Genomic DNA, 26,851 nt, shown 5'->3' with positions numbered 1-26,851 from the left:
TCTGGAACACATAGCTGAGGAAGAATGCAATATGTGAGGCCACCGCTGATGTGCCACTGTCAAACTAAATCAGGCATTCAGACAACAAAACAGGCCCAAGGGTATTGTTACAAGCCACAGCTAATAAAAGCCAAGTGGTTCATGATTAAAGCTGGCCACACTCCATCAGAAAGAGAGAGAGAGAGAAGATTGTGGGAGCATACAGAATTGACATTAGCCCCAATCAGACCTTCAGACGGGTCTGCACGTGTGGCTGACTGAGGTTCTGATTTGTGAATAATAACTGCGGCTCACTCACCACAATTGGCCTCATCAGAGCCGTCAGCGCAGTCTGGGTCTTCGTCGCACACCCAGAGCTTTGAGATGCAATGCATGGTGGCCTTGCACTGGAACTGGTCTGAAGAACATGTGCTCTCAGCTGGAACATAAAGGCAGACGGAAAATAGCAGGTTATTTGCAAGGGCAGTGAAAAGCTTTTGTAAGGAGCAGTAATAGAAGGAGCAGAAAGTGTCATGGTGTAGCTTACGGCAGTCTGTCTCGTCTTCGCCATCGCCACAGTCGTCCTGGCCGTTGCAGCGCAGATTTAATGGTATACACTTCTGCTTTCGGGTGCACTTGAACTGGCCTGACAGACAGATGTATGTATCTGTAAATGGGGGGAGACATTACGGTGAGAAAAACATCATGCTGGATCAATGCAGTACGATCATCTATATTCCAGTTCAGAAGGGATCATTCAGAGTCGGGATGCAATAGGAATAAAACAATAATATTTGTGTTAAAAGCACTAAACGTCTTGAATCTTAAATCGGTGCTGGTCCAATACATCCTGATTACGATCGTTAAATGACAAAACACCTTGTACTCTTTTCTAATACTTCTAAAGTGGATATCGATCGTTTGATACCAGCAAGAGTCTGTATAATTGAACATTCAGAGACAGCTGTGCTAAAGAAGATTTGTTGCCGATGAAAATTCCAAGCAGATTTTTCATGCTCGTGCTCGCCACATACTTCACAGGAACTGAATTCTACAAGGGAGTCCCGATAGCCTCACACAGAGAGAAAAGGCTACGGATATGTGGATAAGAACACAGAGTTTTACAGCTTTCGTATCTGTTATTTTGCTCACCACAGTTGGCCTCATCTGAGTTGTCCCCGCAGTCATTCTCTCCATCACAGATGAAGGGAGGTAAGGCGCAAAGGCCAGTGCCGCACTGAAAACGCCCAGGCTGGCATTTGAATTCCGCTGCAAAAAATGATGATTAACAGTGAACTCCGGAAGGATTCAAAACAATTTGCACATTGGAGTGTGTTTTTAAACCCAAGCTGCGTGAGGTTGCCAGAAATGGCTGAGTCAACCCACGCTCCATTATTTCTCTAAAAAGCACTACTATAATATTTAATGCCATTTGCCCTTTATCGAACAACAGAGGTTCCACCTATTAACAGCAGCGATTGGCAGCCTGTCATTTTCTGTTTGTATTGTTCAAGTGAATCACCAAGCAACAAAGTGAATCAAAAAACTAAACTAAAAGAACAAAAGTTTATTTTTTCGCTCATTTTAAAGTTCGGTCTACCGTGAAGCTGTGAACTAGTTCATCTTCACGCTTTATAACAACACTGGCATGTGGTAGTATCGGGGCTCATTTTCACTGGTGGGAATTCCAGTTTTAGAAATTATCAAATTTGCCACTCTTCACTGGTTTGGAAAATAACCATTGCATGTTGTTTTGCTATGCCACATTGTGATACTGTCTTTGACTGTGTAAAACAATGACTCTAAAGTTGCTGTTTAACTGAAGCAGCAACAAATATTTTCTTCCATGTTGTGATGTATACCTGAGTGAAACGGTTTATTGAAGAGAAAAAAAGTAGGACTTGGTTCTATCCATCGGTTATTGATTGGATGAAGGCAGATCTCTGGGCTTGGCAATGCGAGCATTTCACTTGCAAATGCGTCTAAAATTAGAAGTGTGCAAACTATAGGATTTATTTAGGAGCACATATGTGAATAAAAAAGTCCCAGCAGGTAATAAAAAATGTCATATTTTAAATCGCATAACAACCATCTTAATTATGATCTTTAGGGCTTAAATTTGTGGTTAGAAAAACTAATTATAGCGATATAGCTTAATGTGATAGCTAAAATTGAAAAGGCTGTGATTTAACTGAATAAATGCAATGCAAAATAAAAGTTAAAATGTGGCCCTGTTGCATGCTTTTCAGGCTCGCCATTTCAGAGGGGTTCTGAATCAATCAATAGTAAAAAAAAATCTTGGAAAAAGGAAAGTGTCAAGTCCTGAATCTGAATATGCGTTTACAGTCAACTGTAAGAGAAAAGAAGCACGGTTTATTTGGACAAAATTATTCAGTAGTGAGATTTGTTGTTTCACTGAAAGACATTTGATCTTTTCAAAAAGTAAATAATAAAAAATAAATTGACATGTTTGGATGACTTGTTCACAATAAGATCAATAACTAAACATATTTCTATTTCATGCTGACTTTAAGTAGAAGCTTCTGCCAAGCAGTTGTTTTGAAATAATGCACAAACTGTAATCCAACATGGCTTGTGCTCAACTTCTAGTCTTGGCTTTCAGAAAATCAGAACATCACATAATGCAATTAATATTCATGACCCAAGTTACGGCGCTGAGGAGCTTACATGGAGTCATCTACAGTGAACAACAAAAGAAAAGCAAAGATGTCTGGCAAAAAAAAAAAAAAAACATTTTTATAATCGGAGCTATCACAAGGCCAGAATAACAGAATACTGATGACGTTTCTGGAAAGATTTACTTTATAGCCAGTCTTATATGGGTGTAACCATGACAACTAGGCATATAAAACACAGTTATATTTGTAAAGAGAGGCTGATGAGATTTATAATGTGCCCCATGCACTTTTTGAATTGTTCTTAAAACCCCTGATTATGATCACTGCATGCAGATTACAAACTGTTCAAAACAAAAACAACAGTACAGGCAGTGTAGGTTGGGTAACATTGGAGGCTAAGCACTCACGACAATCCGCAGGCTCATCAGACCCATCACCGCAGTCATCTACCGTATCGCATTTCCACCAGAATGGGATGCACTCATCCGTTCCACAGCGGAACTGCAAAACAAGTCCACCGCATAAAACAAGGTCAATCAGTTATGGGTAACACAAACTGGAACAATCATTGCAGTTCTGTCTAATGACTTGGAATCATCATTTTGGCATACAGACCTGGCTGGCTGTGCAGTTGGACAGGCATGTCTTGTTATCAGCGGCCAAATAGAAGTTAGTTGGGCAGGCGCACTTGTGGCCTCCACCAGGAGACAGTAAGCACAAATGACTACAGCCTCCATTGGCCACTTGACACTGGTGTTTGGGAACTGCAAAAAGGGGATAGAAATGGCTTGTGATTAGGTCATATTAAAAGAATATTTACGCAGCTCTTATATGCAGGCATATTGTATAAGATCTGAAAAGAACAATAACATTAAAAAAGCCCTGCAAAATGTAAAGCATATGCAGTACTTTATTATAAATACTGTAAAAAAAACTAAAATAAAAAAAACTAAAAAAAAACCTTACTGACCCCATAATTTTGAATAATATAATATAATATAATATAATATAATATAATATAATATAATATAATATAATATAATATAATATAATATAATATAATACTATTTGTATGGAATTTTATATATATATATATATAACATTTCATTTTAAATTTATAAATATAATTAAATTTATATATATATATATATATATATATATATATATATATATATATATATATATATATATATATATATAACATTTCATTTTAAATTTATAAGTTGAATGGAGCAAATGCACTTCAATCCAGATCTTCCAGACCAAGATTTAAGTCTCTATAATAGCAAGAGCTGTGTAGGAGTGAGTAAATAATGAAAACATTTTCATTTTTGGACAAACCAAGTGTAAAACTAATATAATATTTATTTTAAACAGTCTCTACCTTCAGGCTGGCGCAGCGGGTGGTAGACAATGACAGACTTTATGGCTTGCCATGAATTCAAGAGTTCGACAGCATTAGCACCGGTGGTCTTATGAGCTCGACGGAGAGATTTGGACTTCCCATCAGTCCAATAAATGAAGTCCTCGAACAGTGTGAGTCCCATCACGCCCTGGATGTGGTCATGAGGAACTGAGGTAGAGAATATCACACCATGTACCATCATTAAAGTTGCTTTTCTGCATATTTAAGTAATTTACTCAGTCATTATCCTACAACTTTCAAATAAACTGTTCTCTAGTCTAACTTTTGTGAATGTACTGTAAGTGCAATGACAGATCTTGTTTTTTTTTTTGCATATTCAGTACATATATACAAAGAAGATTGTTGCTTTGAAGCATTATACTGTTGAAAGGTGGTTTGGGCTTTATTGCGGTTTGTTTTATCCAATTCTGCCTTGTTATGGTCCTCTAATCCAATAGATGAAAAAAAAAAGGAAAAAAAAAAACAGAACAAAATTACGAATAATTTGTTTTACCCCGGTGCCTCTGAGACCCATCCATGCTGGCAAAAAAGATGTGATTATCATCAGCCCAGTAGATTCTCTTGTTTGTGTAGTCGATGGTTAGAGCTGAGGGGCTGTAGATTTCTTTGTTCACAATAATGCTCTGGCCTTGGCCGTCCATGCCAACGCGACCGACGTGAGGATTTTCACAGCAGTCAATCCAGAAGACAAACCTGAGGAAGAGAGAGTGACCCTCATTCACTCATCACAGCTGTTTCAAGCAGATCTGAGCTATTCCTATTGATCTGGGGGGTCTATGCATTCATTCTTTTTCTTGTGACAAAATAAAAGCTCCCTGGACTGATGGTGCTAAAGTAGAAATTACATTGTGCAAATTTGAAAAGGAAGCAGTTGTACCCGGTTTGAGCATCCAAGGCAAGGTCTGTTGGGTTCTTCAGGCCAGAGCTCACTAAGACGGTGGGGTATAAACCATTAGATTTGGAAACTTCCAGCATCTTTCTCTCCACGTCACACCAGTACAAGTTCTTCCCAATCCAGTCCACAGCCAATGCACTTGGCACAGCTGTTCGGTGAACAATCTAATAAAGCAAATAAGTGGCATTCAGATCAGTCAGTATAATCTTATCACATAATACTTTATAGAACAAGTAGGATAATGGGAGTGGTTGTGTTATGAAAATAAGAAAACAGGTCATTAAAGTAATAGATCAGCCAAAAATGGAAAATTCCACCATTATTTATTCACTTCTATGTTGTTCCGAACTAGTATGATTTTCTTTTGTTAAAAGAATACAAAAGTAGAAATTGTGTAATCAGGGACTCTATGCTCTTTTTCAACCAATTACATTAAAGAGGACCATGTGCTTTCAAGCTTCAAAACAGGAAGCAAATCAACATAAAAGTAGTCCAGAATTCACTATACTGTATGTGTTTATGTGTGAGGAACAGGCTGAAATTTTATAATCTATAGTCAGAGAGTTGGACCAGCTAAATCACGAACGAACCATTCTGACCAGTATGAACTGGATGGTGATTGACTGAAAAGATTCAAATCAAAAGAATGATTCATTGACAATGGATGACTCCTCCTTCTTGTGTTCAGCATAATAAAGCAAGTCATTCAGGTTCAGAATGAGAGTGAATAAATTATTACAGAATATTCATTTCTGAATAAACCATTCTTATAAATTAGCTATTCTATCTGTTTGTTATAGTGCCTGAAGCTGATATTGCATTGCAAACTGATAAAACACAAACTTTGCTGTTCCAACATAGGCTGTCACGGCAGGACATGATATACTTTGAGATCTTCTCTATCATCATCATCATCTGACAAGGCATATGTAGCTGTGCCAATTTACAAGATCGCCCCTTCAAGCAGTAATTTCAGCAAAACTGAGCTTGAAAAATTCTCTGAAATGTCAATGATCGAGGAACATTTCCCCAATCAGGAAAGTGTCTCCAGATGAGAGGAAGAGAGGAAACATTAATATTCCGAGTGGGAAAGAGAGAGCTTCTGGTATTCTAGTGATCTAGTCAAGCTCTGGTTTGAAGGATTGCCTTGTGTGGAAATGATTTAAAATATCAGCATTTGAATATATAACAAAATCACGTGATGAATGATTCTCAGAATAGCTGAAATGTATACTGTATGTGTACATAATATCCAAAATCATCTTTTAGACATTATTGAAAAGTTTTAGTTATGGTATGTGTCCTAAATGATGACTACCAACTTAGATTTCATTATACACACAGCACAGAGCCAAAATATATCATCTAAATAATTGACAGCTGTATGCAGCATGCTAACTAATGAAGCCATATAGCATATCAACTTTTGCCCATCTATTAATAGACAAATCCCTTATTGAATCACACCAAAGGCATTGCCTGAGGCATCATAACAAACGTGCTCCAGTCCAGGAGTTAATCATTACAGTGATCCAACCCATGGTGCACTGCTCCCAGAATCCAAACATTTATAGGGGCTATCTTATAACTTGCTCCTCACTTTCATTTATCAATTGTGCAAAATAATGCATCTTAAGTCTGTAAACAAATGTTGATTATGTGGTAATAAATATGCAGGCTACAACTTTAGCATTGAAAAACATCTGTACCTCTTTTCCCTATTCCTAGAGGTCATGCCAAGGTTTTGCAAATATATATATATATATATATATATATATATATATATATATATATATATATATATATATATATATATTGCAAACCCTTAATATTATTATTATTCATCATTTTAATGCATTACATCTGACATGGGGAGCTTCTTGCAGACAATATACTGTAGCGTCTGGACCAATCAGACACCAATCAATTCATTCAATATAACAGATCCATTATTCATTAGATCAACAAATGATCACAGACCCCTCAGCCAATAAACATTCTAGGTGCCAGGATGTCTGCGAATGACTCCAGACCCCTGGTTACCATGGCAACCACAGCACCTCAGCAAGACAAGATAACTTTTTACGACCCAAGAGTATGTGGAGAGTTCTCTTTGAAACATACTTCTATAAAAATGGACCCTTCTCTAATTAATTAATATAAAAATATTTCTTTGAATAAACACACATATATATCAGGTCACTGTGTATGTTGTTACTGTTCTTGTTAATTGTCTTTTTGTCTGGTATACTGTTTTATGCATGCATTCTTTAGTCCTTTACTATAGAGCAAGTATTAGGGAGGGGTGATATGACAATATAATACGATGAAAGAAATAATCTTCAGGATTTTGTATATATATATATATATATATATATATATATATATATATATATATATATGCAGCAGGTAAAAAGTTTGATGGTCATGCTCACTATAAACAGTATATTTATACAGTATAATGACAACAGTATAACAGTATATATGTCAGTAAATAATGAATTAATAATTAATGTTCTTCCGCAATGGAGCTGCATCAAGATATCCCCAGCTAATGATGGGCAAATGTCTTTTACCTAATCTAAACATATTGTACTAGCTTGAATTGTCTCTACTTCCAAAATCCTGAAGATTACACCCACAAATGCTAATGAATTTCAAATGGTTTTAGTTTGTGCTGAGCAGGGGTGATAAATCAGGAGGGGGCAACACTGTGTAATGAAGCCAAATGAGGCTCTTGGCCCCTGCAATGAAGCTAATGAGATGGGGAAAAGTGTTGCTCAGCAGGTACACGGCACGGAGATGTGCATCTAAGCACTCACCATGTGACCTTAATGAGTCCCTGAAATAATGCTAAAATGAGCATTTATATTTATAGCAGTATAGCTACAGATGTCTAATATTCAGATCTTGACTTTTAGACCTCTTCATCACATCCCTGTTGCTAACCTGGCATATAACAGTTAGTGTAGACCTTTTAGCATTGTTGTCAGTCCTTGGTGAACCATAATAATTATTAAGAGAAATGGAAATTCAGATGTACCTTGAGGTCACTGCCATTAAGGCGAATTCTGTTTATCCTCCGGCCACTGGGTCTGCTTGAGTCGATCCAGTAAATGAACTCCTTCTTGTAGTCAAAATCCAAGCTGATTATGTTGTTAAGGCCCTACGGAAGTGAGAAGGAAACAGAACATAGAGGTAATAGAGGTGAAATAAGTAACCAAATGAGATGGACTGCATAACAAATGTGACTGTAAGCACAGTCAGCATGATGTATTAGCTAAGTAAAGGCCGCAGTCAGCACACATAGATCAACTATGCGGAACAAAAAAGAATGAAATGTTATGCCTTGTTCTGCTATTCAATTAGCTGCAGGGCTTAATTAGAAACTTCCGCGTATGCTTATCTCGACAGGATCTGGCAAGGATGTACTACAGACATGAAACATGCAGAGAATGCATTTCTTTTGATGTCTCTTCATCGTATTGATTTTGGAAGAGGACGCAGTGTGTGATGGATGCACGTGAATGCTGGCTTCAGAATCCAGGGAAGCAGTTCGGAGAGCCTTCTGAGGCAGCGCTGAGGGTTCATTCGTTACTGTCATGTTCACATCAGACTGCTGTCACTCATTCTATAACTCACTAGCCCCACTGCCTTTGCCCACTTCACCACAGCTGCTAAGATTGGGTGACGGGCATGATGACAGATGAAGAAAAGCTCTGATACCCCCATCAGATCGAAGCACTGTGAGACCCAAAAAGACCTTTAGCCTTATCTTGTGCCAAGAGCCTCCAGCCTTATCTTAATACCACAAACAAGTTATGTTTTATGTGACATCAGTCAAAACATACAAGAAAAATCAATAAGAGGTTATGAGCATTTATGGTAAGGCAGTAAGGTTTAGAGGAAACATTATCTATTATATCTTGCCAAAATGGTTAGTTTCTACCTGTGAAAAAAATTCCTTAATTAAACGTATTACAATTGATTCATTTATTAATAGCAGTTACAGTATGGGTTCTATCAGTCTACACTAAACAAACTTTCTTGATGTGTTTGAAAAAAGTATTTTATGTTCACCAGGGCAGCATTCATCAAAAATAAATAAACTAATACATAAATAAATGAAAATAAATAATGAAATACAATAAAAACATTATAAGTATTTAAAAATACCTGTTTTATATATGAATACTTTTTAGGTCTTCAGGTTTCAAATTCCTCAAAAAAAAAAAAAAAAAATGCTTTAATTAAGGATACTGTATGGCAGCTGAATAAACCGCTAACTAGCATTCCACAGAGCAAACGAGATCATGCACTATACTAGTATGAGGTCAAAGACCTCCATTGTCGGGAAGAGGCCACAGGGACCACTCATATTTAAGTGAAAAAGCTTTCCTTCCTTCACTCTTATTAACAAAATGGAATAAATGAAATTGAATGACTGCTGATGAGACTACTCCATAAAGGGGAGAGTTTTCCGAGAGCCCTATAGAAATTCCCCTGGATGACAGTCTCAACTGGTATGAATAATGTAATGAGCGCAGAATTGAGGAAACTCACATTTCACTAAGAATAATAATTTTGATGATAATGACTAGGCCTCTAATGACACCATCTGTGGATAATAGCACAAGGGAACTCAACTTGCTACACTAGGCCAATCAGAAAATGGCAGTTACATACAGTATAAAGCAAAAAAGAAAGAAAAAAAAAAAAGCCAAAGAAATGGCTCATAGAGCCATTCATAATGTGTACCAAACTTGTTGTATCAGACAAGCTCTTGAATATGCAAAACTATATATTATGGTGCACCAACATGTTTACTAACTCTCATTAGAGTGTTAGTAGAGTATTAGTGGACTGGTAGGGTTAGAATAAGTTCACGTACAGTACTTGCAAAATGACTTATAGTCAGTAGAATGTCTATTGGGAGAAAATCACAATAAAGGGTTATCAGATATTAAGAATAAAGTATTCTAATAATCTAATGTGAGTTAGTAGACAGGTGCATCTTTGCAAACCTGTGATGTAGAACCTCAAAATAACAACTGAAAAGGATATTTTAATAGCCAAAGTCCAGGCTGATGAATATAGGAAATACTATTAGTGACAGAAAATAGACTGAAATAACTGCAGATTTTTTAATATATATTTTTTACATAATATTTAATCTTGGTTTTAATCCTGTAGAACTCAAATTATTGTCAATTTTGGTGAAGAAGATATTCTTGTTTTATTTTTTTATTATTTGTAACTGTTTTTTTTTTTTTTTTTTACTTTTTTCTTTCTTTCTTTTTTTTTTTTTTTGGTTATTTAGAACTATTTTGGACTGATTTCACATGTCAGAATATGTATAATATTTAATGTCAGAGTGTCAGAAATTTAATTCATTAATGTTAACTGTTATAATCTCCAAATTAATTGGCTTTGCTGACATTAATTAGCTTAACCGACTTTAAATGTAAAATGTATACAGTACTCCTCATTTTCAAGACCAGCAGCAGAAGGACTGTTTTTAATTCTTTCATGTGAAGCTCCACCAAGCCGGGACACTAGTTAATGACTTCAATTAGTGTTTTCAAAGGGCATAAGAGACAACAGACACTGTGCTGTTATCACAGTTGTGTCACCACAGCTTAATTGGTCCTCTATTAGGGTTTTACAACCCTACAAAGCATTTCTATCTAATGATCTGGTCTCAGAAGTCCAATAACAATTTCATGTGTCAGTACAACAGTCACGACTCTGCAGATTACATGGGCAGCTTTTCAATAAAGTGTGATATGAAAATAAACAATAAATGAGAGAATGTAATTAGAAAACAGTTTACACAGAGATTTACCTGTTTCAGTAGAGTGTAATTGGATCCATCGACACTTAGTTTTCTGATTTCATGAAGATCAGCAAGTATAAGAAAGGGTTCTTCAGCTGTGAGAAAATAAAAGGTGACTTGATGTGATGGAGCCGGACAACTGTCAAGTTAACAAAGCCTAAAATCATCAGGTTCTGGGGGAGAATTCATTAAATGTTATTTACACGAAAGAGACTTGCAGCTGTTGGGGTCTTTTCTGGAAGCTTCATAGCCATCTACACACAAACACTTGAAGGAACCGTAAGTGTTGGTGCAGTTCTGGCTGCAAGGTAGCGTGGTGGAGCATTCGTCAATGTCAACACATGTCTTCCCATCATTCTTCAGGTGAAATCCTGGCCAGCACTTACACTAGACACATTGGTGAAAAAAATATACTTGAGATGATAATGATTGAATCACAAACATTCATGTTAAGCCTTTTCTAATTATACAAATCTGTCACATTGTAGCTTATTTGCTTACTCCTGGTATGTTCTCTGCTCACCTGAAAGGCTTTTCTTAACATCTTTTCATTTATACCACAGTGAAAGAGGTCAGACTCTTTACCTACAGGATTTTACTCAGCTACAGAACCTACACTATCTGTGATGTCTTTATCGATTTTTAGGGTGACTGGTTAGAAATCTGCCAGGTAATGACACTGCGTCCAAACCTCTGGTGAGCACAGGTCATGTAACCTAAGTGCTCCTGATACCTAATTTGCCAATCAGTAGTGTACGTAACTCAAAATGTTGTAAAAAAAAAAAAAAAAAAAAAAATGATTCTGAGAACAAGAAATACACATATTTCTGCAGAAGACTGAAGAATACTGTAGACAACTTGTAATTGGTAACACTTCAGTATAGAAAACAATTCTCACCATTAACTAGCTGCTTATCATCATGCCTATTATTAACATATTATTATTAACCAAGCAAATACAGTATTCTACATGACCATATTCTACATCCCTAATCCTACCCAATAACTACAATTAACAAATACAATACTAACTATTAATAAGCAGCAAATTAAGATTTTATTGAGGCAAAAGTCGTAGTTAATGGTTTGTTAATAGCAAGAATTGGACCTTAAAATAAAGTCTGACCCTTGTATTTGTCCCTTGTTATTATGGAAAATTTTAAAGCCAAAAACACCTTGTAGCTTGTAAAAAAAGTAAAATATTCTGAAAGAAAAATCAACTTGTGAATGTTGCTTAAGTGTTAGGAGAAGCAAGCTTTGGTTAGATAATATATAATATATATATAAAACTTTTTTTTTTTTAGCAAAGTTGATGATTATGCATATGTCCTTTAACAAAGCAGGGTTAAAAAAAAATTGAAGCGCCAAATGAGGACAAGATTTAGTATGATACCCAAAATTACAGTATACTGTTATGATTTAGATGAAAGCCTAAAATACATTCTATAAATATATTATTGACCAACCTTGTATCCCACTGGTAAGTCATGGCAATCTTGTGTACAGCCACTGATACGACGGTTGAGACATTCATTGACATTGCAGTTTTTCTCATCTGAGCGATCTCCACAGTCATCTTTCAGGTCACATAAACTCTTCTCAGATATACAGCGGCCATTTGAGCACATGAAAAAGGAACTGTTGCATAAGCTTTCTGTATATAAAAGAAGAAAGTGAAATCAAAACAAAACAAATTAAGGAAAAATACAAAGCAATACAAAAATAAACATAAGAAAGACTTGTAGTGTTGAAAACCAAGCTGAAAATGTAAAAATGCTTTTGGTCAAGGCATAAATGGTTGGATGGCTGTAACTCTACAAAGCTAGAGGGCATACAAGTTGCAATCCAACAAAAGTCAAATGTTATGTCAAACATCCTGCAAATTCCAGTGAGTGCAAGGCTTTAAAAAAAATAAAAATAAAAAAATATTTAAATTTTTTTATAATTGCTTGATACGCTCAGCTGAAAAAATGCCATCCCTGCAGGTCAAAGTTATCCACTTCAGCCCCCTGCTTGTTTTTTCCATGATGTTCCTTGGCCACTTGTATTCCCTCAGATGTTCAGTAAGCCCCACATCCATCAGTCAAACATATTACAGGCACAGCTCTGTTGGGTCATTACCGGCAGCCAGGCATTTGAGGTTGAGGGGCAGCTCATCGGAGCGGTCACTGCAGTCTGTGTAACCATCACATTCCCACTGGACGCTGAGCAGGCATCGGCCATCAGCACAGCGAAACTCATCAGGCCCACATGAGCGGTATACTGCGTAAAGAGTGAGGACTGTCAGCATAGTGACACACTTTGCTACCAAACAAGAGATCTTAAAGGGGTATCCCACAAAAAAAATTACATTAAATAAAAAACAAAATAATCTGTCAGCATTCCTTTTAAAGTGTGTGTGATAATTTTTTCTTCTGTGGGACACAAAAGAAGATATTTAGTTTCATATAACATGAAGAAACAGAACAAACGCAAACAGACTAAATCCAGAAGAACTGTGGCAATGTCGCCAAAATGCTTCAATTATTTTTATACAATAAATGACATGAGGTTTTAGGAAATTATGACAGAATGTACATTTTTGGTTGAACTATGTGAACTCTGAAGATGAATACGAAACCCAAAGGTATGTGATGTTACTTTTCAAAAAATAATCTGCAGATGTCTCGGGTTAGACTTTTTAAGAGCTAATGAGAAAATCTCTTTGAATCTCTTTTGTTATGAATGATTTCCCAGACTTTTTTATTTCATATTTTATCTTTGGTTCTAGTGCAATAAATTGTGAGGGTGTATGAACACCAACCTGTCCTCCAACCAATACGCTCGTATAGGTAGTTTGTCCAAATCCCTGAAATACGACCCATCAGAGCGTATCCTACAATTGCGCCCCTATCGGCATAAGGTTGTTTTCATATTAATGTTTTGTACTCTTTTATTTGCCCTCTGGTTTGTGTTTCGTGTAGCTCAGTTGGTAGATTATTGCGTTATACCTTGATATGTAATCATGCTATCATGGGTTCGATCCAAGGCAATGTACGTGCACAAAAATGTATATGCTCAATAAATAAAAATTTAGCATGATTTCTGTGAGGATTAGGTTTAGGGGTGGGGTTAGGTGTGGTCATCCGAACGAATAAGCAACCTAGTAAAATATGTAGGAAATACTGTGAGATCGGTGTAAAAAGCCCATGCATTTCATTTAAATAAATGTGCATTTTGATTGGTAATGACGTGATATGTCATTTCATGATGACAGACGCAATGCAATTCTGTCATGATTTTTATGCCCACCAGAGGCCGCTTAACTTTAAAACGTAAATATAGGTCATATTAAGGTGCTTGCACAAACGACCTATATGGTCGTTTTTTTGTTGGAGGACAGGCTCATGAACACATATGATGTCCTGTGGAGAAGCTGGCCTTTTATGTTGTGAAGTCCAGGGCCCAAGTTGTTCATCAAAAAGCCCAAATATGTTTCAGTTTTAAGTAAAAATGGTTCTAAAACTGTTCTTCTTAATTAAGAATGTATAGTACAAATAATACAAGCACAGAATAGCCTAAGGCTCACTGCGGAGCTTTAATTAATAGAGAAATACCTCAATTTTCCCATTAAATTACTGCACATTTTTACTATTTCAATGTTGATTTTTGTGGTATTCAGTTTACTTTATAAATAAAATTAGCTTTCGCGAATTCCTCAAAGGAAAAGCAGGAAACTATAGTGACCGAAGATTAAAAAAAGAACGCTTTTCTAAATGGCTTTGCTTCTCAGTTTGTAGCTTGTTCAAAGCCTAAGTCTGAAAATGTTCTTTTGGAATATAGAAAAAGCAAATAAACACTATTAATTTAGTCAGATTTCAAGAAAGATGCTTACCACATTCAACAGATTCATCTGAACCATCTCCACAGTCGTCGTCATGGTCACAAACAAAGCGCTTTGGAATGCAGCCTTTGTTAAGGCATCTGAAGGAATTCTCATCACATGTGTTGTTTGGAGCTGCAGGGTAAACATCAGGACCTTGAGCTTAATTAATTCTCACCAAGACTTTATTCACCTTGGGATACGAGTCAGATCTGCCAAATCCAGCCTAAAGTCTAACATGTTACAAAACACAACGCTAATGAAGTGCCTGTGGTTAAGAATATCCTATTCTTGGGATGTCATTGAGTTTTTAAATCCTGACCTGAACACGTATCAAATAGCCAATTATAATGAATGGCCTGCATCGCTGCTAGAACAACATCTAAAGAGAGCTTTCATCAATAACACATTGACATGCAAAAGACATTTTAAACAGATCAATGGGAATATTTACCACAGCCGGCCGCTGCAAGCTCATCGCTGCCATCGGGACAGTCTCTCTCCCCGTCACATAACCAGCGCTTGGGGACGCATGCGTACGAGCCTGGACAACTGAATAACCCTGGAGCACAGGTCACTGAGCCTGGATAATATGTTGTTAGTAATGCACCATTAATTGTTGTTGCTCAGGTCTATTGATCATAAATGACAGCCAACTTGAATATTAAGAAAATTCACACAGTAATCTGTGAAAGCTTTTTAACAAATGCATAGAGTGCATTTGGATGTTCAGTGTTGCTTATCAAGTTCTGAAAAGTATTTCATGTTTAATTGCATTTGCCGTTATTAGGAACATAGCCATACAGTATCATTAATATCTTACTGACATTTCATTAAAATCCAATGAAATGTTTGTCTACTACAGACATTTACTAATTTATTAAACCGTGATTGCATTTTCATAATGCCCAATTTATAATAGTTGCATTATATTTAGCCTGTGTATAAACTCAAATAATTCAAAAAGCTGCCTTTGAGGCACAGAAAAATATATTTACTGTCACACAGAATGAAAGGAGAGGTCACAAGCGTACCACAGAGATCCACGCTCTCGTCCACCCCGTCTCCACAGTCGTCTTCACCATCACAGAGCCATTGCTTCGCTATGCACTTGTTCTTCGAACAAGCAAACTGGTTCCACAGACAGGAGGAGTCTATTAACAAAGCAGTTTGAGAGGCACAAATAACAGTGCTTAGAAAATGACATCCACAATTTAGGACTCATCTCAGCTGAATGCTTTTAGAGATGGTTTCTTTATTTCCAAATTCAGCAGACTTGGCTGTAGACCTCTAGATTGCACTTATATTACTTGTGCTCTCAAAAAAAACAACAACAACAACGGCAAAAACACACTATACAACCCCTCACCATAAATACATCTTTGTCGGAGTGGTTTTTACTTGAAGATGCAATAAAGCAGAATAATTGTGTTTTCAGGATTTTTTGCCGTGTAATCATACTTTTATCCATTTTTCATCTCAAATATATAGAGCTAGCTGACACATCTATCTCTGTTCTTTGTGTTGAGCAACAGTTTCACTTTATGAAAATGATTTTTTTATGGCTTTTATTCCATGTCTGTCAGCTCTGAGTATGTGTACATGCTAGTGCACCTTGAAAAGTTGACAAAATAATATTTCGGTTCATATATGGATTTAAAACAGAATTTATGTTGCGTCAAAAGAGACAAATAAATTGACGTGATCTATTAAAAAAATTGAATCTTGATTAATTCATAATGATTCTATTCATCAAAGAATTTCGGTAAAATCATTGCATCGCCGTTCCCACAATATATTAAGAAACACTACTATTTTCACCTGTTTTCAGTAAAAAAAAAAAAATAAAAAAAATAAAATAATATATATATATATATATATATATATATATATATATATATATATATATATATATATATATATATATAAAAACTGATCAGCACATCAGAATGATTTTTGTTCTATCTATCTATCTATCTATCTATCTATCTATCTATCTATCTATCTATCTATCTATCTATCTATCTATCTATCTATCTATCTATCTATCTCAATTTCATTCAACCGTTTTGTGAAATGAAAATGCTATGAGGGTTCCAGTTATATACATGCACGTCAGCCTCCAAGGGCACAGGTACACATGGAGATTGGTTTTTATCACCTGAAAATGCGTCTTTTGACCTCAATATTAGCAGCTGAATTGGTTTTTGCATTCAAACTCATCTCAAGAGGCGGGCTGTAATCTCTCGCTCCACATGAGAAATCAAGCTGAGTGAAAGCAATGGGAGACTAATACAGTCATGCTTACCACACTGGAACTCATCTGCACCATCTTCACAATCCTTCTGCCCATCACAAAGCCACACGCTGGAGATGCAGTTCCCGCTAGGGCAGGCAAAGTGGCCTTCTGCACATTTCTGCCCATGGGAGACTGCGGCAGTGAGAGAAAATACATGTTTGATTATGGGGAGCATAAATAAGTCCACAATTTGCTTAGTGTAGGGAGAATTTGGTCCAATGGTTGTTTGGGTCATTATTCCCTCCCTAAAATCGCTCCCAGGCAGATGAAATGTTTATGTGATGCAATTCTCTACGGAACTATAAGGGTGTAAAAGTGCATCTCCATTCAAACAGGTCTACTCTAATAAATTCAACTTTTGCTTTCTATATGAAACCACCGACACGCTATGAGCAATAAGCTGAAATCTGCCAAGACTAATTTTCAAGTCACCTTTGCATCAGTGGATTTGAAGTGAATGCAGTTTGCACGAGTGTTTAAATGTCTGCTCTTTCCGAGTCTGACAATCAGCAATAATTACTCAATCAGCCTTCTGCACCTTTTTCAGGCTCTTCAAGCATGCATAAAAAGACAGGGACTTGTCTCAGCTTCATTACCTCTTTCATAAATAGTGTTGCGACAAAATTAATTTGATTTTAATAGAACCTGGCTTCCTCAAGCTGCAAAGCTAACAAACGGAGAGTTATATTGAGCGTTACCCTGACAGTTCCTCTCATCGGCGTAATCTCCACAGTCATTGGCTCCATCGCACAGCCAGGAATGGTGAATGCAGAGTGAGGTGGAGTTACAACTGACAAAGACCTTTTCTGCCACTCCCATCCTGTAATAGTCTCCACAATCTGTGTGATCTGAAAATAAGGGAGAAGACCTTGTTATCTATGAGATACAAAACAGATGACGCAAAATGATTCCAAGCTGTATGATCATTCATGCATGCACACACACACACACACACACACACACACTGTAAGTCGGCTGAAGCCATATGATAGCTTTCTTCCTCCAAAGTTTCAAAATGTACATCAGAAGCCAGGCAGTGAACAAAAACATCATTACCAAACGCCATTGACTTTAATGTTATTGATGTCAATGCTGCTATATTTGATTTTAAAGAGGAGGTGATTTTCAGTACCATATTTTCCGGACTATAAGTTGCACTTTTTTTCATAGTTTGGCTGGTCCTGCGACTTATAGTCAGGTGCGACTTATTTATCAAAATTAATTTGACATGAACCGAGAGAAATGAACCAAAAGAAATGAACCAATAGAAAACATTACCTTCTCCAGCCACGAGAGGGCGCTCTATGCTGCTCAGTGCTCCTATAGTCTACACTGAAGACATAGAGCGCCCTCTCGCGGCTGTAGACGGTAATGTTTTGTCTTGGTTCTTGGTTCTAAATAAATGCAACTTATAGTCCAGTGCGACTTATATAGGTTTTTTTCCTCATCATGACGTATTTTTGGACTGATGCGACTTATACTCAGGTGCGACTTATAGTCTGAAAAATACGGTAATTAATGAATGCAGACCAAACATTGCCTAAACTTGACTAAATTTAATGACTACCATATCATATGAAATCAGACGACTTAACTCTAACATAGTTCCACTTGCTTTTAAAATACTGTTATGGTGTATTTAATTTTATTTGTCCCATTTTATTTTCTATTTATAAGACAGTATGAACAGGATATTCTTTTTTTTTAAAAATTGCATTTTCTGTATCACATAGGAAAGAAAGTAATTTTTCTTCCATTTTTGGGTGATCTGTCCATTTAATGGCAATTTATTGATTTATCCTCAGTTCTAGGAATGCATTACATTTGTAATCTATAATAGTCTGATATGTCAAGGCAATGATTATTACAGTAATATAAAGAGAACGCGTGCTGCTTTGCAACATGGGTAGCACTGCCTTACTGCAGTTCTTTTCATCCGAGGCATCGGCGCAGTCGATGACCTGATTGCACCAGGAGGATATTGGTATGCAAGTTCCATCTTGACAGGATGACTCAGACGCAGCACACGTGACATCTGGAACAGAGACACTTCATTTACACTGAGAGCAGAGCGACTAAGGTACCTGGACATGTGCTTAAATGAATGAAATATCATGCGCTGATATTTGTATGAAATGCACCGCAATTCACCCATGATAACAGAGTCTTCCAGATCGCTCCAAGGAAAATGACTTGTGAAATGCTTTCACAGCTCGAAAATTGGGTATAATTTTTGAGGTCTAACATGGTCTGAAATATACTAGCTGCATATATAAAATAGCTGCCTATTTTCTTTCATAGACTGCAAAAAAATACAAATAACTTCCTTAAGTGAAATTTATATGCAAAATGTCAAAACAATAATATTCGCAGACATAAGATACCCACTGTTACAAAATGCCTCATCCGAGTTGTCCCCACAGTCGTCGATTCCATCACAAAAGCGGTTGTTAGCCACACAACGCCTGTTGTAGCAAGGACGGTGACCCTTTCGGCAGCTTCTGTTGTCTAGTGATACGGAAAGCAATGGCACAGCAAATCTTTCGTATTATGGCAAAAAATATATATATATTTATATCTTATTTAGTCTTTCTGTTGCTCTAGGCTTATTCCCATTTGGTCCTCTGGTTGGAGAAGCAGCGCATTTTATTAGGCTGACGCCTCAGGGAATAGAACTGCCACCTTAAACCAATTCTATGTGCTTACTGCTTTCATGATGTGGGAGCAGGGAGTACATACGGCAAAGCATTGTGATCGGCTACTTACCACAATATTGCATTTTCTCATCTGACTTGTCTTTGCAGTGGGCAGCTCCATCACATGTCAGCTGGTAGTCTATACATTCCCCATTTCCACACTCAAACTCAGTGTGGATGTTGCAGGAGGAGGTTTTGGCTATAAAAGTGAGCACAAAATGATCGACTTACTCTAAAGTAAATTAATCATTTGGCTAATGCATAAATTTTTGTGTGTATGTGTGTGGGAGTTATTTTTGCAAATTGGCATCATAGTTCACGAGGAAACATAAGTGGTGCAAATGCTAGGTTTTTGAGGGTGCTAAGATGTTCTGAGTGGTTTTAAGCTTTTTTTGAATGCTCTTTGTGGTTGTGCAATTCTTTTAACTGGCCCAAGTTAAAAGAATCCAAAATGTCTGTGGTATTCTGATCTCTTAATCAATAAATATATGTATTTATTTAACTAAATAATATCCAATAATATGTCTGATCACTCAAATACTAATAGGGTCAATGAGATTTTAGACTGTCTATAATAAAGATAAGGATAAATACTGAAGTTTACAGTAGTTCAAGTTTTCTATCAAACATGTATAAAGTTCTTAGAAATGTACTTGTATTCATGTTGGAAAGTTCACATGAGTTTTTGAATAAATAATAGATTAAACAAAAATTTGCATCATGCCATAAGTCCAATAGTGATGGGCATTTCGGCTCTTTTTCGTGAGCCGGCTCGTTTGACTCAGCTCACTGAAAAGAGCCGGCTCTTTTGGCTCACAAACGGCTCTTTAAAAAACAATAATGTTTTGACTATGATTGGTGTGAAAACTATTCTAATTAAATTATTAAATTAAATCATACTCACAATTTCTTTAAAAATGCATTGATTTGTTATGAAAAAGGAATACTATTAAACATTGTATCTCACTAGTTATGTTTAGTATAACTAGCATTAACACACACACACACACAATGCAGATCATATTTTTATTTTATGAGAGATTTGCATTCAGAAATGCAAGCTGCCTTACTTTCATTACAATGATTCCAAATGCGGCTGTGCTTCCCACTCATTTTCCTGCTTTTGTTTTGTTTTCAAAAGCTGTTGTGTTTTCCCTCTCCTCTCCTCTGAGTTTGACACTGTGTGTGTGGTGTGTGTGTGTGTGTGTGATGGCTTGGCCCCTCCCTCATGCCGTATAATTGGTTGAAACCTCGTGTATGATTGACAGGAACAGAATGTGAGGCTGATCAGACAGACGAGATATTTTTTTCTTCTTCTTTGAATTAGTCAATTATTTTAAATAAAATAAAATGCATCCATTATTTCATTATTACATTTCATTATTACATAATGATTTAATTTCTATAGGCTATATATATATATATATATATATATATATATATATATATATATATATATATATATACTTTTTTAAATAGAAACGGCTCTTCAGATATGTGAGCCAGCTCCCGTCGTTCACCTACAAGAGCCGGCTCTAAGAGTCGGCTCATTCGCGAACGACCCATCACTATAGTTCAATAGCACACCTTTTCTTAATAAGCCACACGTTTTGAGGTACCATTCAAGTCTGTAGCATAATTGTTACTGGAAGAGTTCACATCCCTAACCCTAGGTCTAAGCAATAGCCATAGCGATGTTTACATGCAAAATAAATGCTGGAATAAATGAAGCAAAGTAATTTCACATCTTTCTGAGATGGAGGGACTCGTATTCCCTGAGAGTCTGAGGGAAGCGTGGTGAAACTTACACACACATCTGTTGTCATCGAGCAGTATCCGCTCCCCTCGGCAGCTGCAGCTGACTGTGCCATCTGGAGTAAGGAGACACAGGTCACCACAGCCACCATTCAGAACCCTGCATGGAGATAGTTCGCCTGGAACACAGGGACATGGGAACATCACGTACCATCACAACAGTACTCTGAGCATATATATGAAAGGCTAAATAACAACATTAAACAGCATACAAACAAGAACACAGAGAAAAGTAATTCCAAAGTCTTTGAAGTGAGCAATCCAAAAAACTCTGAGCTAAAAACAGGTTTGCGTTCTTTAAAAAAAGTAGCTGACTATTAAAATACACTGACAAATGCGGTACATCAGGGGCTTATTCACTAAATACCCTGGAGTTCCAAAAAAGTACAATTCCAAAGCAAAAGTTGTTACAAATTTAAACCATAAGTGTTATCCTATTTAAAACAGAAAGAAAATGCTACAGTTTTTTTTTTTTTTCTTTGTTGGGCTTTGGAAATTAAAAGTGTGTGTTCCAAAAGTCTGATTTAAAATCCTATTAAACATGACAATAAAAAGAGTTTAGGATTCTGAAAAAAATGTAAAACCAAGACAACTGAAAAAGAATAAGAAAACATTAAATTAATTATAAATATTTCAGATTCTGCTCTGTCACTATAATCAAAATGCCAGTTTGTGAGATTTAATATGTGACTCCTTTTTTGTACCAGTGTTAGTTCAGTCTCATTGAGGTACTATTACAGGTTTTTATTTAATTTTTGAATATTTTTTATTTTATTTAATATTTGGCTTTTCAGTTTTTACATTTAACATTAGTAATTTAATTTTGTTGCATAAAGTTAAAAATAATTAAAAAATAGATACAGTACATAGTGTGCTTTTCTTTAGAGTGTACAGTATAATCGTTTTATTCACTGTTATTTCAGTTTCAGTTTTAGATATTTTAGTACATCTTAAAGGGGGGGGGGGGGGGGGTGCTATTTCATGCATACTGAGTTTTTTACACTGTTCAAAAATTAAGTTGTACGTTTGAAGGAGTATTTCGGTTCCAGAAATACTCCTTCCGGTTTGCCACAAGTTTCGGAAAGTTTTTTTCGAGTATGGCTCTGTGTGACGTTAGATGGAGCGGAACTTCCTTATATGGGTCCTAAGGGCACGCCTGCCGGAAGAGCGCGCACTCCTGTATAGCAGAGCACTGAGAGGCTGAGCACAGACAATCACTGATCAGAGCGAGAGCGTGGCGAAATGTCACAAAAGAAGTGTGTTTTTGGTTGCCAGGGCAAGACAACCCTGCACAGATTACCAAATAAAAAACAGCATTAAGGGACCAGTGGATGGAGTTTATTTTTACAGAGCATCAACGGAGTTGCAAGAGTGCAAGTGTTTGTGTTTGTTCCCTGCATTTCGAAGATGCTTGTTTTACAAACAAGGCCCAGTTTGACGACGGATTTGCGTATCGTTTATTTCTTAAGGATGATGCAATCCCAACGAAAAAGGGTCACGATCGTGTGTTGGAACCACAAGCGGTGAGTAAACTGCTTAAAATATCTCTGCCTCCTTCTTAGTGCGTCTGCCTCCCATGCCGGAGACCTGGGTTTGAGCCCCGCTCGGAGCGAGTCATTGCTGCTGCTCTCGTTCAGTTTCAGCCTCGGGATCTGATTCCGGATCATAAATAAACGCTGAATCTGACTGTTAGCCATGGTTTGTTTTGGATGATGGTTTTGTCCTCACGATAATGTCACAGCTTCCAAACGCTCTCAATGCAAAAGCCTACTGGCGCTCGTGATTTTTTAGCTCCGCCCACACGTCACGCCTCCAGCCGGTCGTGTTTTTCCGGGAAAAATCGGTACATACTATCTTTCTCTTATGAATATAATAAAACTAAAGACTTTTTGGAGTTATGAAGGATGCAGTACTACTCTATAGGTACTCAAGATTAACAGGATATTGAGTGAAACCCCCTTTAAGCAAATTCAAAATGAAAAATGTTGCGTTGGCAACTAGCTTACAAGTTTTAAAGTCAGTAAAAATTTCTATACTTAAGCATAACTTTTAAGTTATTATTTTTGTTTCAAATAACGTTTTATTCTTCTTTGGCTCTCAACGGAGGCAGATGCATTTCTCTCCCTCTCCTCCCCTTGTCTTCCCTGCTTGCGTCTATTCTGAGAAACTCTCTGCACTGCTCTGCTAAACTGGAAAACATGGATTTGATTTGATCGACTTGTCTTTCAATGCAATTGACACCACCTTCTCGATGAGAAGCTTGGGTTCGGGGGGACCTGACTGCCCTGCCGGAGCGTTCACAGCTGGCTACACGATGGACGCGTGGGAGAGATGGCGGGTCATGTGTCTGGCGGCTCTTTTTATGGAGGACATTGAAGACATCTACCTATCTAAGTTTATGCTGCCTGACTGCTGTCATTAAAGAGGAAAAAAATTTAATTGGTACAAATCAAATAGGCAGATATTCTGCAAGTTTTATTGAAATTATTATGCAAGTAATATATATATTTATAATGAAAAAAAGAAAGAAAGTATAGTTTATTTAATCAGACTGATCAAATAACTTTTAAATGAACATCCAGACTTTCAGGAAATGTTATGAATCCATAACATTGTCCCTTTGGAAGCTTCCAGCATCTCTAAATCATTATGTTGTGACTAAGCATGAATATGGAAAAGAATATCAAAAATCAAAGGTGATGTATTAACTTGGTAGAGTGTCAGATGAAAGAATTTAAAAGACAATTTTCAGTAAGAAGATCACATGGTTGATCACAACAGCAGTTTTCCTCACTCACATTTGTCTTTGAATGAACACATCTCTCTCTGGCAGTGCTGACTGGTAACATTCTTTAAGTAAAATTGGTTTGGTGCAGACAGCTGCAATAATATGGCATGAACAAACAAATGAGAGGAGAAAACCCCTCACAGCAGGCTCACAAACAGAGACCATCGGGAGTCTCTTAAACCAATTTCCAAACGTCCTACTTTTCACATTTGCGACAGTTCAGAGCATCTTCTGTGACTCGAGGATAGTTTTTAAAAGTAATTATGCCACCAATTTAGTTTGCTTGGTTAATAAAAATGTCCACTTTAATTTATCATTCCTACTATTCCTTAGAAATCACAAAGTGTCAGTGCCAGTGAAAGATGTGAATTCAATGCACGCCACAAATTTATGAAAGTTTCAGAGGCCACTCTCAGTGACCAATCTTTTTTTCTTTTTTGTGGAATACTTACAATTATTAGTGTCTTTAGCAACTGCTATAATTCCCATTGGCTGGTGAGGAATATCAGCCCTGAGAACTTTAGTATCTCCTCCAGTGAACTTGTTGCTCCGTAGCACAGCCCGCCGAGTCCAGTCAGACCAAAAAATGTAGTTTCCGTGGATAGCAAGTCCAAAAAATGTGCCAGGCCCTGACCTTACGATCACCTAACGACAGATACAGAGGGTCAAGTACAGAGCATTTGCTTACAGATCATATATTTGAAATGTATTTGTCTGCTGACATGTATTATATACAGGGCCGTTTCTAGCCAATTTGACAAGAAACCCACCAATCTTTTCAGACACCAGTTTCTTGTCACATTCAAATTCATTGTCATAGTAAAGACACTCATTTGTGGAGATTCAGCCCATTGTAAGTTCCACAAATAAGAATGCATTATTTGTAAATTGTCTGTTAATATAAACATTTTGAACAATTTATTCTTTGTAATATCATTGTGTCGGCACTAGATGCCTCTACAGCCATATGCAGCAATACCTAGAAGCTAAGAAACTGCACATAATTTACAATAAATCACACTTAAATTAATCTTATTACATTTGGATTTGGATACATGATTAGATATTATCAATGTCTACTCTTTTTGTCTTTACCTGTTTTTTGTTAAATTGTTTTGTTGCTGTTTCTTGAAAAATTGATTTAAAGTGTCAGTTATTGCATTATTTTTTCAGTCAAACCTTTAAAACACTTTGTTGCAACAAACTACATATAAAAGCCGATAAGTGGCATAAAAGTAATCAATACAGCTACTTAATCCTTTGCTACTCATTAACACGTGATCTTCCCCTTTAAATAACGTGATGCTCTGCCCTCTATGTGTATGACGCTGTTCCCATTAAGTGCTGTTAGAAGTGAACTGAATTGATTCAGCATTTCGACACCTCCGTAAGGATGCGTTAAACTTGACAAAGCAGTTTAATAAAGGATGTATTGATCTTGTGAATTAGCTAATTTGATTATACAAATATGTTTTTAATTGGCTATTAAAGTTTATATGGGAATATTACAAGTAACACTGATCCTTTAACAATGCATTGCCGCAAAAACGCACACCTTTTGGACAAATCTTGCAACATGATTTATCAACTGCCACAAATACTGCCTAAACTAAATACTGATTTTGTGCACTTTATTTACCATACCAATATTTTAAATTGGCCTTTGAACTTCGCTTAATTGCTTGGCAAAAAAATAAAGCATTACCTTTCCAAAGCACTGACAGAGCCCACTTATCTAATGGCGTTGTTGAGCGCTCAAAATGCAAACTTTACATGCAACAATCAGACAGCATTTGACAGCACTCTGATCCAGTGGCATACAGGCATTGCCAGATTGACAGTTCTCTGATATATCATGATATAGCTACTGATATATCATGCACCCCCTCAAATCTCAGCCATTCTGTTGTCAAGATATTCACCATTATTATATTGCTGGCCGTTCTCTTACACAAGGACCAAACAAGTAGCTTGCACACTCTTGACAACCACTGGAAAGTCTCTTTAAGGGGACCAAGACTAACATGTAGGTAGAGGACATGTGCTTTAAATAATTGCCCAGCAGCCAGTTTAGCCCAGATCCTGTAAGTGTTAATGCAGGTGTCATGGTGACGGACACAGATATACATCACACAACTCCTTCTGGGAGTTTCCGGCCTAAGTTTCCTGAGGGAGGATGTCCCACAGCTCCGGAGACCCAACGTGCATGTAGCCATGATCACATTATCCTTGCCACCATGGTGGGAAAAATAGGACAGGTGTTGATTAAGAGATCCCAGCTTGAGCAAACAACAACTGGAGATCCGAAGGGGGGTGAGTGGATGAGGAGCATGCCAGATGGTTTTTGATAGAGCATATTGATTCAGAATTAAATTCAGGGGTGCAAATGTTCTGCTCCAGCACTAATTATCTCTGTTTACCTGATCAAAAAGATGTCAAATAGAGTTTTTGGCTAACAACTATAGCCACATGCATTTGATTGCAGTTCTGATGGGCATTACAAAAAATGTGTAGTCCTCTTTATGTGGATATGATATAAATGATGGCACCACAGACTGTATTCCATGCATACCATTAGGCTTCCACTCACAAACCCCTTCACTAAAACCAGTTGGG

At 36.8% G+C, this 26,851-nt stretch overlaps 1 protein-coding gene across 1 annotated transcript in view; it reads right to left on the bottom strand.

Annotated features, from left to right (window-relative positions):
- Positions 1–26,851, bottom strand: part of LOC128019997 (low-density lipoprotein receptor-related protein 1B-like) — a 199,717-nt gene that overhangs the window by 26,650 nt on the left and 146,216 nt on the right. The window contains exons 43-65 of the mRNA XM_052606482.1: positions 24,688–24,880; positions 21,441–21,566; positions 19,703–19,831; positions 19,325–19,444; positions 18,858–18,971; positions 17,635–17,784; positions 16,946–17,068; positions 15,672–15,791; positions 15,092–15,220; positions 14,650–14,772; positions 12,897–13,037; positions 12,242–12,429; positions 10,979–11,162; positions 10,785–10,870; positions 7,983–8,105; positions 4,922–5,103; positions 4,538–4,737; positions 4,003–4,191; positions 3,234–3,382; positions 3,026–3,119; positions 1,132–1,248; positions 527–646; positions 299–418 (exon numbers count right to left, since the gene is read on the bottom strand). Coding sequence (XP_052462442.1) covers positions 299–418; positions 527–646; positions 1,132–1,248; positions 3,026–3,119; positions 3,234–3,382; positions 4,003–4,191; positions 4,538–4,737; positions 4,922–5,103; positions 7,983–8,105; positions 10,785–10,870; positions 10,979–11,162; positions 12,242–12,429; positions 12,897–13,037; positions 14,650–14,772; positions 15,092–15,220; positions 15,672–15,791; positions 16,946–17,068; positions 17,635–17,784; positions 18,858–18,971; positions 19,325–19,444; positions 19,703–19,831; positions 21,441–21,566; positions 24,688–24,880 — 3,220 coding nt within the window. The remainder of the gene's footprint in view (positions 1–298; positions 419–526; positions 647–1,131; positions 1,249–3,025; positions 3,120–3,233; positions 3,383–4,002; positions 4,192–4,537; positions 4,738–4,921; positions 5,104–7,982; positions 8,106–10,784; positions 10,871–10,978; positions 11,163–12,241; positions 12,430–12,896; positions 13,038–14,649; positions 14,773–15,091; positions 15,221–15,671; positions 15,792–16,945; positions 17,069–17,634; positions 17,785–18,857; positions 18,972–19,324; positions 19,445–19,702; positions 19,832–21,440; positions 21,567–24,687; positions 24,881–26,851) is intronic.

Source organism: Carassius gibelio, chromosome A9, assembly GCF_023724105.1.
Source record: "Carassius gibelio isolate Cgi1373 ecotype wild population from Czech Republic chromosome A9, carGib1.2-hapl.c, whole genome shotgun sequence".
Classification (NCBI taxonomy): domain Eukaryota; kingdom Metazoa; phylum Chordata; class Actinopteri; order Cypriniformes; family Cyprinidae; genus Carassius; species Carassius gibelio.
Note: the sequence above shows the minus strand (reverse complement) of the source record. Positions and strands in the feature narration are given on the sequence as shown.